Genomic DNA, 12,892 nt, shown 5'->3' with positions numbered 1-12,892 from the left:
CCTTTCACCATAAATCGGAGGATCGATCTATATGGCAGCTATATCCAAATCTGGACCGATCTGAGCCAAATTAACGAAGGATGTTGATGGGCTTTACACAATTCACTCCCCCGAATTTCATCAAAATCGGATAATAAATGTGGCTTTTGTGGGCCTAAGACCCTAAACCGGAGGATCGGTCTATATGGCAGCTATATCCAAATCTTAACCGATCTGGACCAAATTGAAGAAACATGTCAAAGGGCCTAAGACAACTCACTGTCCCAAATTTCAGCGAAATCGGACTATAAATGTGGCTTTTATGGGCTTTATACCCTAAATCGGAGGATCGGTCTATATGGCAGCTATATCCAAATCTGGACCGATCTGAGCCAAATTGACAAAGGATGTCGAAGGGCCTAACACAACTCACTGTCCCAAATTTCAACAAAATCGGATAATAAATGTGGCTTTTATTGGCCTAAGACCCTAAATCGGCGGATCGGTCTATATGGGGGCTATATCAAGATATAGTCCGATATAGCCCATCTTCAAACTTAACCTGCTTATGGACGAAAAAAGAATCTGTGCAAAATTTCAGCTCAATATCTCTATTTTTAAAGACTGTAGCGTGATTTCAACTGACAGACGGACAGACGGACGGACATGGCTAGATCGTCTTAGATTTTTACGCTGATCAAGAATATATATACTTTATAGGGTCGGAAATGAATATTTCGATGTGTTGCAAACGGAATGACAAAATGAATATACCCCCATCCTTCGGTGGTGGGTATAAAAACAAATAAAAGCGTGCCGGGCTGAATCTTGGGAAGCCACCACCATGGATTCTGCTAAAATATGGGAGCTATATTTAGTTATAGACCAAATTGGACCGTACTTGGCGCAGTTGTTGAGAGTCATAACAGAACACTATTTGCAAAATTTCAGCAAAATCGTATACAAATCGCGGCTGGCTAGGGCTCAAGAAGTCAAATCGGAAGATTGATTTATATGGTAGCAATAGCAGGTTCTTGACCGATTTGAACCTTACTTGGCACAGTTGTTGGGAATCATAACAGAACACTATGTACAAAATTTCAGCTAAATCGGAAAAAAATGTGGCTTCTATGGGCTCAAGAAGTGAAATCGGGAGAACGGTTTATATGCGAGCTATATCAGATTCTTGACCGATTTGGACCTTACTTGGCACAATTGTTGGAAGTCATAACAGAACACCACGTACAAAATTTCAGCTAAATCGGACAAAAAATGTGGCTTCCATGGGCTCAAGAAGTGTAATCGGGAGAACGGTTTGTATGCGAGCTATATCAGATTCTTGACCGATTTAGACCGTACTTGGCAAAGTTATTGGAAGTCATAACGGAACAGTATGTGCAAAATTTTAGCCAAAATTGTGGCTTCCATGGGCTCAAGTAGTCAAAACTGGTGATCGGTTTATATGTGAGCTATATCAGATTCTTGACCGATTTGGACAGTACTTGGCACAATTGTTAGTCATAACAGATTTTTGCTCATAGTAATGAGCAAAAGTTCATCCAAATCGGACAAAAAATGTGACTTCCATGGGCTCAAGAAGTCAAATCGGGTTATCGGTTTATATGGGAGCTATATCCAAATGTGAACCAATATGACCCATTTGAAATCCCCAACGACCTACATCAATAGAAAGTATCTGTGCAAAACTTCAAGTGGTTTTGCACAGCTATCATGATTTCGATAGACGGACGGATGGACGGACATGGCTAGTTCGAATCAGAATGTTGAGACGATCAATAATGTGTATACCTTATGGGGTCCTAGATCAATATTTCGAGGTGTTACAAACGGAATGACTAGATTAGTATACCCCCATCCTATGGTGGAGGCCACCGTAGCGCAAAGATTGGCATGTCCATAGCAATGACGTTGAACGCCTGGGTTCGAATTCTAGCAATACCATCAGAAAAAAAATTTCAGCGGTGGTTTTCCCCTCCTAATGCTGGCAACATTTGTGAGGTACTATGTAAAACTTCTCTCCAAAGAGGTGTCGCACTGCAGCACGCTGTTCGGACTCGTCTATAAAAAGGAGGCCCCTTATCATTGAGCTTAAACTTGAATCGGACTGCACTCATTAATATGTGAGAAGTTTTCTTAGTGAAATATTGGAATGGGCAAAATTTGCATTTGCATCCTATGGTGGTGGGTGTAAAAATATCATCAAAACTAAATTATCACCCCCGAGGAACATAAAATTCATTCAATATAAATCGATTTTACCATTGATTTATTCAATGTTAGCCATTCGTTAAAGTTTATTAGTTTTTATTAAATTTATTTTTTTTAAAAGTCAAATTTTATACAAAAGTAATGACCCCTTATGTGATAACACGATGGCGGAGACTTTACATGGAAATTGCAGTAGACGGTTATCGCATGCATTTTTCAAAGTTCACATTTTTGGAATTCAATAAACTCAAAAGCTTATCAAACTCACAAAAAATATGAATGAAATTGCCAACAGTCCAGCAATGCCATATACTATACACACAGGAGAAATTTCGAAACTAACCTAAAGAGGAACTAATTTTGGATTTTATTTAAAAGGTAGGGGACCCCTGGTGTTGATATTTATTTTGAGCACAAACAAATTTTACTCACAAAATATTATTTTTGATTTTTCATATTTACTTATCAATATGAAATGTGAAATAAACAATCAAAACAATCTTCTCTTCAGCGGAATCTTATAAAAATACAAAGATACGGCGTTTGTAGAGTAGAAGACATTCAGATTCGAAACAGTAGAGATTTGCTATCGGAAAATGCTGAAATCCATCACATTTTTGGGACTTACTGTCCTTTGTCTGTTGGTGGCTAACACCCATGCTGGAGCAGTTGTGGCACCCATTAAATGTGGCAAAAGAAATGTCGGAGGAGTTGCTGTGGGAGCATCAGTTGGTAGGCCATTGCATGTGGCAGAAAGTGAATTTGGCGAATTCCCCTGGACTGTGGACATAAACAAAGAAGGAACAGTTTTTTGTGTTGGCTCCCTAATTCATCCCAAGGTGGTGCTTACCGCTGGACAATGTGTGCTGCGAGGCGATGCCAATAGTTTAAAAATACGAGCTGGCCTATGGGATCGTGTGGTGAAAAATGAACATCTACCCTATCAAGAGAGAAGTGTGGAGAAAACCATAACCCATCCTGCCATGCATGAGCGTAGCAAGGATATAGCATTGATAATTGTGAATGAGCCCTTCACTTTGGGTCCCCACATCAACACGATATGTCTGCCTCCTCTCAATCATGTGACTGCTGATGGAATTCTTTGCTATGCCACCGGCTGGGGCAATACCGCTTTGCTCAGTTCCACTAGCCAAAGAATGAAGCGCATAATTTTGAATACTGTAGACAGGACGACTTGCCAAAATAATTTGCAATTGCACCTTGATAGATCTGTACTCTGTGCCGTTGGTCGCAATGGCACTGATACTTGTTCCGGTGACTCTGGAGCCCCATTGGTTACTCGCATAGCATCCAATCCCACGGCAGAGGTCTATCACCAAATTGGCATAACATCGTTTGGTGCATCCTGCTTTGCAGGCCTCCCCGGTGGCTATACTGATGTGGCTTATTTGCGTGAATGGATCGATTATCAGATGGAGGCAAATGGTTTGGAGAAGTCATCATATGAAGCTGTGTAGTTCAGGGACATTTTAAGATCAAATAGAACTTTGCAATGATGAGATTTGTTAGTGAGTTTTGTGTCCTCTGTATCTGAAAACAATTTGTAAATTTTATAGTATGAAATAAAGGTCCCAAGTATATATGTGTGGGTACTAAGCCATCTGAAATTTGATTAAAAAAAACCAAGTAAAATCATCCTAAAGTTGACCGGGCTCAATCTTATATACCCCCTGGATCAAGTTTGTCAAGTTCTTTGCACGCTATCTCTTTATAGGTAAACAAAGGATAATGAATAAGTATAGCTATGCTATTGGACCTTTATCAGGTTGTGGACCGATTCGTGCCATACCTGGCTTCGATGTTGGAGACCATGGTAGAAGTCAAGAAGAATGATCGAGCGGTTTATATGGGAGCTATATCAGGTTTCAAACCGATTCAGACCATATTTGTTAAGTATTTTGGAAATCATAAGCAAAGTCATCGTCAAGATGACTTTTTTATACCCACCACCATAGGATGGGGGTATACTAATTTCGTTATTCTGTTTATAACTCCTCGAAGTATTCCTCTGAGACCCCATAAAGTATATATATTCTTGATCGTCTCGACGTTCAGAGTCCATCTAGCCATGTCCGTCCGTCCGACAATCTGCCGAAATCACGATAGCGGTCGAACGCGTAAAGCTAGCTGCTTGATATTTTGCACAGATATTTCGTTGGGATATTTCAAATGGGCCATATCGGTTTAGTTTTGGAGGATATAGCTCCCATATAAACCGATCTCCCGATTTGATTTCTTGAGCCCTTACAAGCCGCAATTTTCGTCCGATTTGGCTGAAATTTTGCATAAAGTGTTCTGTTATGACATCCAATAACTTTGCCAAGTATCGTTCAAATAGGTCTATAGACTGATATAGTTCCCATATAAACCGATCTCCTAATTTGACATCTTGAGTCCTTACAAGCCTCAATTATGTCCGATTTAGCTGATATTTTGGGCATAGTGCTCTGTTACTACAATACTTCCAACAACTGTGATATATTGGGTTGCCCAAAAAGTAATTGCGGATTTTTTAAAAGAAAGTAAATGCATTTTTAATAAAACTTTTTTTCTAAAGCAAGCTGAAAGTAACAGTTGATAACTGACAGAAGAAAGAATGCAATTACAGAGTATATGAAAAATCCGCAATTACTTTTTGGGCAACCCAATAGATCATTGTTGAACTTAATGCTGTAGAGTGATTTCAGAGTAAAAAATACACACTATACCACATTTTTGGCTTGTAGAACATTTGGTAGGTTTTGGTTTGGTTTGGGAGGATTTTTCTTAAATTTTGGTAGGAAATCATTTTCTTGAGTGGCAACACTGGTCCCAGTACTTGTGCAAAATTTCATCAAAATCGGTTCGGATTTTGATAACGCTCCTATATATCTTTCATCCTATATGTCCTTTAAAGGCTGTAGTAAGCCATAATATGTGTACCATAGTGGAAGAAAATCGAAAGAAAACTAGTAAAAAATATGCCGTTTGAGAATGTGTAGAGATATCTCTTTGAAATGGTTAGAGCTGAGGTTTTAGCGAGATTGTGTGCAAAATTTCAAGTCCCTAGGTTGTCCGGGTGCCTTATGGCAGGCCGCTATATTTGGTCACCCCGGTATTTCGAAAAATTGTTCTGGCTGCCAAATCTTCATTTGTGGTCCGAATTCCAAAATTTTTTGCTCAATAGTGCTCAAAAATTCATATAAAAAAGGCCCTTTCAGGTATAAATTGAAAATAAAATCTGCCCGGGTATTTTTACAAAAATCCCCAAAACACCCCTTTTGGGCACAGATGGTTTCAAAATCGTCAGGCTTGACGATTTCTCGATTGACACTAATAAATGTTAATCAACTAAAAAGGAAAACAACTAAATCTGTTTCTATGTATATGACCTCAAGCCGAACAAAATAGGAAAATATTAAATACAACAGGCCGACAACATTACACCAATAATTCTCCCTACCTCTAAAAATAATTTTTTGTACCCAGTTCAGAAACAAATATTTCCTTAGAATTTTTCGAACTTTTTATCCTATCTCCTTGAATAACTAGAGAAGGTTAAGCAGTTTTTTCTATTGTTTTTATATTTTATTTACATTTTTCTAAGCTGTATATGTTGTAGAATCCAAACCATTTTCCTTCATTTTCTTATCAATCCATACTCTGGATTTGGCTACATCTATATAAGCACCAGGAGTTTCACTAAAACACAAATCTTTTCCAAACAGCATTATACCAATTTGATGATACTGATCCGGAGTCTGAGGTTGCAAAGAAATACGACTAACCAAGGGACCTCCTAAATCTCGAAGGCAGGTTGTATCATTGCCACTGAGACCAGCAGCACAAAATATGGAGTTTTTGATGTTTTTAAACATTTGATTTTTACATGTTTCACTATCCACAGTGACCATGAGGATTCGTTTCATTACACGATTTCCTGAAGAATAAACTTTATATCCTCCCCAGCCAGAGCCATAGCAAAATCTCGATTCTCCAATGACATAGTCCGAGGGTGGCAAACACACAGTGTTAATGTGAGCTGCCAATGCGAATGGTTCTTTGAGAAACAGCAAAGACACTTCTTGACCTCCAGGAATAAGAACAGGATCTGCTATGATTTTATCAATACCTCTGGATTGAGCTAAAAAATGCCAGTTGTCGCCTTCACGATCCCAGACTCCAGCACTAACCATAAAATCGTTGGAATTCAGACTAATGGCACAAGAACGGCTTGTTAGCACTACCTTGGGATGTATGAGAGAACCCACACAATATGGCTGATCATTTTTCGATATATCAATGGTCCAGGGATATTCTCCAAAATCACTAGGACTTTCTTCTATTGACAAGGCATAAGACTTGGATTGCTTCTTAATCAACTCAATATTCCGTAACCCACATTTTATTTCGCTTGAGGCCGCAATAATGGAAGAGCAACAGAATCCGAAGCACACTAAAAAGGCAAGTTTTGCTCTCTGAATAAATCCTCTGGCCATTTTGTCACCGATGCTTTCTATTCAACTGATCAGCATAAGTTTTAGCGAAACTGATTTTTATACTTAACTTGGCACATGGAATGAGCAGAATCTAAAGACATTTTGATTGTGTATGTTGATTAGAAAATATAAGAAAATTTGCTAAATTGCAAAAACTGCACATTAGAATTGTAAACATTGTAAGGTAGCATCTTGGGTGTAGATTTAGATTGTCATAGTCAGAATGCTATAAACATTTATTGTTGATGTTAACATACTTGCAGCTCATATAAGGTGATAAACAAAACATTACCGATGGCAGTAATCAACAAAACATTAGGGTGGAAGTCAATTTTTATACCCACCACCGAGGGGTGGTGGGTATTCCGTTTACAACACATCGAAATATCCATTTCCGACCCTATAAGATATATATATTATTCATCAGCGTAAAAATTTTAGACGATTTAGTCATGTCTTTAAATTAGAGATCAAATGCAAAGAATGCAAATTTTGCCCATGAACATTCCACTAAGGAACACAACAAACTTCTCGCAGTCCGATTCAAGTTTCCTCCTCCATTTTAAAGCCGAGTCCTAACGGCGTGCCGCAGTGCGACACCTCTTTTGAGAGAAGTTTTACATGGCATAGTACCTCACAAATGTTGCCAGCATTAGGAGGGGAAAACCACCGCTGAAAATTTTTTCTGATGGTCTCGCCAGGATTCGAACTTAGGGGTTCAGCGTCATAGGCGGACATGCTAACCTCTACGCTACGGTGGCCTCCTAAAAATAGAGATATTGAGCTGAAACTTTGCCCAGATTCTTTTTTTGTCCATAAGCAGGTTAAATTCGAAGGTGGGTAATATCGGCCTATATCTTAATACAGCCCCCATATAGACCGATCCGCCGATTTAGGGTCTTAGTTCCATAAAAGCCACATTTATCATAAGATTTTGCTGAAATTTGGGGACAGTGAGTTGTGTTAAGCCCTTCGATATCCTTTTTCAACTTGGCCCAGATCGTTCCAGATTTGGATATAGCTGTTATATAGACCGATCCGCCTATTTAGGGTCTTAGGCCCACAAAAGCCACATTTATTATTCGATTTTGCCGAAATTTGGGACAATTAGTTGTGTAAGGCCCTTCGACATCCTTCTTCAATTTGGCCCAGATCAGTCTAGATTTGAATATAGACCGATCTTTCGATTTAAGGTTTTGGGCCCATAAAAGGTGCATTTATTGTCCGATGTAGCCGAAATTTGGGACAGTGTGTTAAGTTAAGCCCCTCGACATACTTCTGCAATATGGCACAGATCGGTCTAGATTTGGATGTAGCTGCCATATAGACCGATCACTCGATTTAGGGTTTTGGGCCAATAAAAGGCGCATTTATTGTCCGATGACGCCGAAATTTGGGACAGTGAGTTATGTTAGGTCCTTCGACATCCTTCTTCAATTTGGCCCAGATTTGAATATAGTTGGCATATAGATCGATCCGCCGATTTAAGGTTTTGGGCCCATAAAAGGCGCATTTATTGTTCGATGTCGTCGAAATTTGGGACAGTGAGTTAAGTTAAGCCCCAATTTCTTCAATTTGGCCTGGATCGATAAAGATTTGCATATAGTTGCCATATAGACCGATATCCCGATTTAAAGTCTTGACCCCATAAAAGGCGCATTTATAATCAGATTTCACCCAAATTTGACACAGTGACTTTTCGACACCCGTGTCGTATATGGTTCAGATCGGTTTATTTTTAGATATATCTACTAAAAAGATCAATATTTTGTTATACACAATTGAACAAGTATTAGTATTTGGTCCAAATTGGAACATATTTCGGTATAGCTGCTATGGGGCATAAGGTATCCATTTTTCACCGGATTTTGACGAAAGGTGGTTTACGTATATACCTGAGGTGATGGGTATCCAAAGTTCGGCCTGGCCGAACATAATGCCTTTTTACTTGTTTAACCTACAACAATTATGTCATTTTTGGGTTATCATTATTTTATGAATTAAATTCTATATAATTTATCTTCCTCAGCCATGAAAGTAGAGGCACTCCTCCATCTCCATGAAATATAGAACAAAATCCTACCACCAACCGTGAATGTGATCTTTAAAATTGCTCTCTTGCTCATTTATCCAACTGTTGTGTTGTGTTGCCCAAAAAGTAATTGCGAATTTTTCATATAGTCGGCGTTGACAAATTTTTTCACAGCTTGTGACTCTGTCAGTTATCAGCTGTTACTTTTAGCTTGCTTTAGAAAAAAAGTGTAAAAAAAAGTATATTTGATTAAAGTTCATTCTAAGTTTTATTAAAAATGCATTTACTTTCTTTTAAAAAATCCGCAATTACTTTTTTGGCAACCCAATATTTGTATAAAAATATGAACCTCCTGAAATTGTTCTCATGAATTGATATGACAACAACAACGTGCCAACTCTACATTTACCTCAATCTTGGAGTATACATGTGTTTACAGTGCTCACTATCTCTCTCGCTCTGACTCTTGGAATTTATCTCAGTTTTACTCTCATAATGACGCATAACGGAATTCTCATGAAAACTATAACAGTAGTTGTGTTTTATTTTAGTACTATACAGTGCAGTGTAATGCAATTTGTACGAAAATTACATCTATACTGGCCAACGAACTTTTGCACAGCGCTTTCTTCAGCACCTGCCACATTATCTGAGGATAATTAAGCTACAGCTCCCATATATATGTTCGTCCGATTTTGAGAAATATTGTACAAAAGTGCTAAATTTTTAATCGATTCTCTCGAAGTTTGACAGGAAGGATTTTCTTATGATTCTGGACATTATTGGTGAATTTCATAGAGTTCAGCTCAGATTTAGATATAGCTGTCATATATGTATATCGTCCGATTTTCATTTCTAGGATCATAGCAAGCGCGTTTATTGGCCATTGTTGCGAAAATTTTGCACAGAGCTTTCTTCAGCACCTGCCACATTATCTGAGAAGTTTGTTCGAAATCGGTTCAGAATTAGATATAGCCCCATATGTTCGTCAGATTTTGGGTAATTTTCAAAAATGTTGTAATTTTTTAACCGTAGTTATTACTATTTGAGCATATTTGCTCGAAATTTGATGCTTATTGCTTAATAACATATCTGAAAACATCCGCCGAGGTCCATCAAAATTGCTTCAGAATTGGATATAGCTCCCACTTTGTACTTATAGAGTAGGTGTAGGGTATTACACAGTCGGCACCGCCCGACTTTTGCCCTTCCTTACTGGTTTTGCAGTATTTTTATACCAAACTCGAGTCCTTTTCTTTAATTAAGCCACCTTTTTCTTGCAATTCTATTTTGTGTGTGTTGATTTTAGTTTTTGCAGCTTTTATGTAACATGGTGTAATAACAAACATTCCGGGTTTTTTTCGTCTACTATGCCTCTAATTTTGTTGACTGGGAATGAGTATTATTGCGAAATTGTAAGGAAATTAGTCCTAATTCCAAAAATCCCATCTGCAATGTCATTTCTAATATCTTAGTGCTTTGGAAAATTTGCTACATCCCCCCTCCCCCTACGCACCACAAAGTAGCGTTAAGTTACAAAACTTCAACCAACAGGGCCCCTCATCATGGCATATTGCGATTACTTTAAGCAATGGCATCCATGAAGTTCCTTTAATTCGCTTAGCAGCCGGCGTATTGCTTTTACATACATATTTGGCAAACAACCCCAATCTCTGTTCATCATCATCACCATCTATGACAAACTTTTGTGATGTCATGGATTTCATTGTTTTAGTGTTAGCGACAGAGACGTCAGATTAAATGTTTGGAAGGAAGGGAGCTGGAAATGATTTTATCTGTATATAAAAGACATTCTAGGCTACATCAATATTTGTTCCTGCTGCTTAAAAATTTGCAATTCAAATAGGCCGCCGTTCGAAGTGTAAAACTCACCACGCGATATTTGAACTGCACTCATGGTCTTAATAGCAGAGCATGGACAGAATAAATATTGTATAAATGGGAGAATATTTTAACTTGGAGATGCCATTAACTTATATACATACATAGTCAAAGAGCACCTTTCATTAAAACCTTCCAAGTCCAAAAAGATAACGTTAATACCAAAGAAATAGAAAATAATGCAAGATGTATGTTCCGATTGTAACCAGGGACCGCACGATACACGTAACATGTTTAACTGCCCAGTCCCAGACCCACTCGACTCAAACCCAGATCCCTGTGGACGCACCTCATCTTAGTCGCAGATTTCCTAGGTCTTTACACTCAACAGAATCAAGCTGACGAAAGATAAAACACAACAAATTGCTACAATAACAACAACAACAAAATATAATAAAAGCAAATTAAAAGACAAACACAATAGTAACCCAAAACAAAGTCGTGTTTTACCATACAACTTTTTTGGCAGGGGCTAATAGTTGATGTGTGTGTGAGAGAGAGAGAGAGAATTTGACAGCCGATTATAACTGAATGATGTAAAGAGTATGCTTTATGATCCAAGTGTGGTGGGTGTTGTATATACAGTACTTTTAGAAGCTGCTGTTATGCGATGTGAGAATAAAGTCAATGAAAGAGCTAACTGTAAATTCCATACAAATATGATTACAAATATAGTTAAGCCATGTAATGCCGCTAGTAGGAATATACAGTACTTCTTGAAGTCTCTGTTATGGGCTCGACATAAAAATAAAAATGTAAGGAAAACTTAAATTATAGTAAATACAATGGAATAATTTTGTCGAACATAAGTTCGGCTGGGCCAAATTTTATATACTCTCCACCATGGATAGCATTTATCGATCCGAATCTAGTAAGAATTGCGCACTTTAGGGGCTGAAGAACTAAAATAGGGAGATTGGTTTATAAGGGAGCTGTATTAGGCTATAAACCGATTCATGCCATATTCGACACGTATGTTAAAGGTCATGAGAGAAGCATTGTACATTATCGGATTTAGCCATTTCAGCTAACTCCGATAATAATTGCGCTCTCTAGTGGCTCAAGAAGTCAAGACCCCAGATCGGTTTATATGGTAGCTATATCAGATTATGGACCGCTTTGAATCTTTCCTAAAAGAGTTTTTGGAAGTCATAACAAAACACGTCATGCAATATTTCAGCCAAATCAGATAGGAATTGCTCCCTGTAGAGGCTCAAGAAGTCAAGACCCCAGATCGGTTTATATGGCAGCTATATCAGGTTATGAACCGATTTGAACTATTTTTAATACAGTTGTTGGAAGTCATAACAAAATACCTCATGCAAAATTTCAGCCATATCGGATAAGAATTGTGCCCTCTAGCGGTTCCAGAAGTCAAGATCCCAGATCGGTTTATATGGCGGCTATATCAAAATGTGCATCGATATAGCCCATTTACAATCCCAACCGACCTACACTAATAAGAAGTATTTGTGCAACATTTCAAGTGCTGAGCTTTACTCCTTTGAAAGTTAGCTTGCTTTCGACAGACATAGCTAAATCGACTTGGAATGTCAATAGGATCAAGTATAAACTTTCCTATAGACCTTAAAAAATCATTCTTTATGTTTCGATGTTTTATACCATCCGATGTTTTACACCATCGAAAAAATCACCTGTTCCTGCTGTGAATTTCACCGCACAAAACAGCTAAAAGTTCAACACTGTTCGTGTACACAACACTCTCGAATGACATGCGTCGTTTATGCAAATGCCTCTTCATCCATCAATTGTGTGCTCTAATTCTGCTTCGTTAACGATAGCTAAAAAGCACACATTAGCTGCGAAACTGCCAAAAGACAACACACAGACAGCTCCTCCGATGTTCGGTTAGTTAGTTGGTTGAATGCACCTGCAAGCGGAAGGAACCTTATGTGGTTTTAATTAAACCTGTCGAATTGTTAATCGTAATCGCAGTGATTTGTAAGTCTAAATAGTTTGGCAGCACTAGTTGGGTGAAGGGATTTAGAGAGGTGGGGATGAAGTTGAGACTTAGAAACCCCCCAAAAAAATTACGCTCTCTCTCACTCTCTCTTTCCCCAAAATTCCATTGACAGTTTGCTAGGTTCTCTTTCTATGTGTGTGATAAATACACACCATGAAGAAGAGGGAGAGAGAGTATGAGAGAAGGAATGCGGTGTGGTCTGTGTGATAGAAAAGTATCGCATTTTTTAACATTTACTTCAAAGTCCATGGTCTACGCAAAAGAGTG

At 38.3% G+C, this 12,892-nt stretch overlaps 2 protein-coding genes across 2 annotated transcripts; one reads left to right on the top strand and one right to left on the bottom strand.

The window, feature by feature from the left end:
• The first annotated feature begins 2,650 nt into the window (after positions 1-2,650).
• LOC106080361 (phenoloxidase-activating factor 2) lies at positions 2,651-3,825 on the top strand. The gene has a single exon (XM_013241710.2). The coding sequence runs from the start codon at positions 2,805-2,807 to the stop codon at positions 3,684-3,686; it is 882 nt and encodes a 293-aa protein (XP_013097164.2). The 5' UTR covers positions 2,651-2,804; the 3' UTR covers positions 3,687-3,825.
• Positions 3,826-5,780: 1,955 nt separating this feature from the next.
• LOC106080364 (phenoloxidase-activating factor 2-like) lies at positions 5,781-6,736 on the bottom strand. Its single transcript, XM_013241713.2, has one exon. The coding sequence runs from the start codon at positions 6,705-6,707 to the stop codon at positions 5,811-5,813; it is 897 nt and encodes a 298-aa protein (XP_013097167.2). The 5' UTR covers positions 6,708-6,736; the 3' UTR covers positions 5,781-5,810.
• Positions 6,737-12,892: the final 6,156 nt, after the last annotated feature.

The sequence above is a fragment of the Stomoxys calcitrans genome, chromosome 2, assembly GCF_963082655.1.
Source record: "Stomoxys calcitrans chromosome 2, idStoCalc2.1, whole genome shotgun sequence".
Taxonomy (NCBI): Eukaryota; Metazoa; Arthropoda; class Insecta; order Diptera; family Muscidae; genus Stomoxys; species Stomoxys calcitrans.
Note: the sequence above shows the minus strand (reverse complement) of the source record. Positions and strands in the feature narration are given on the sequence as shown.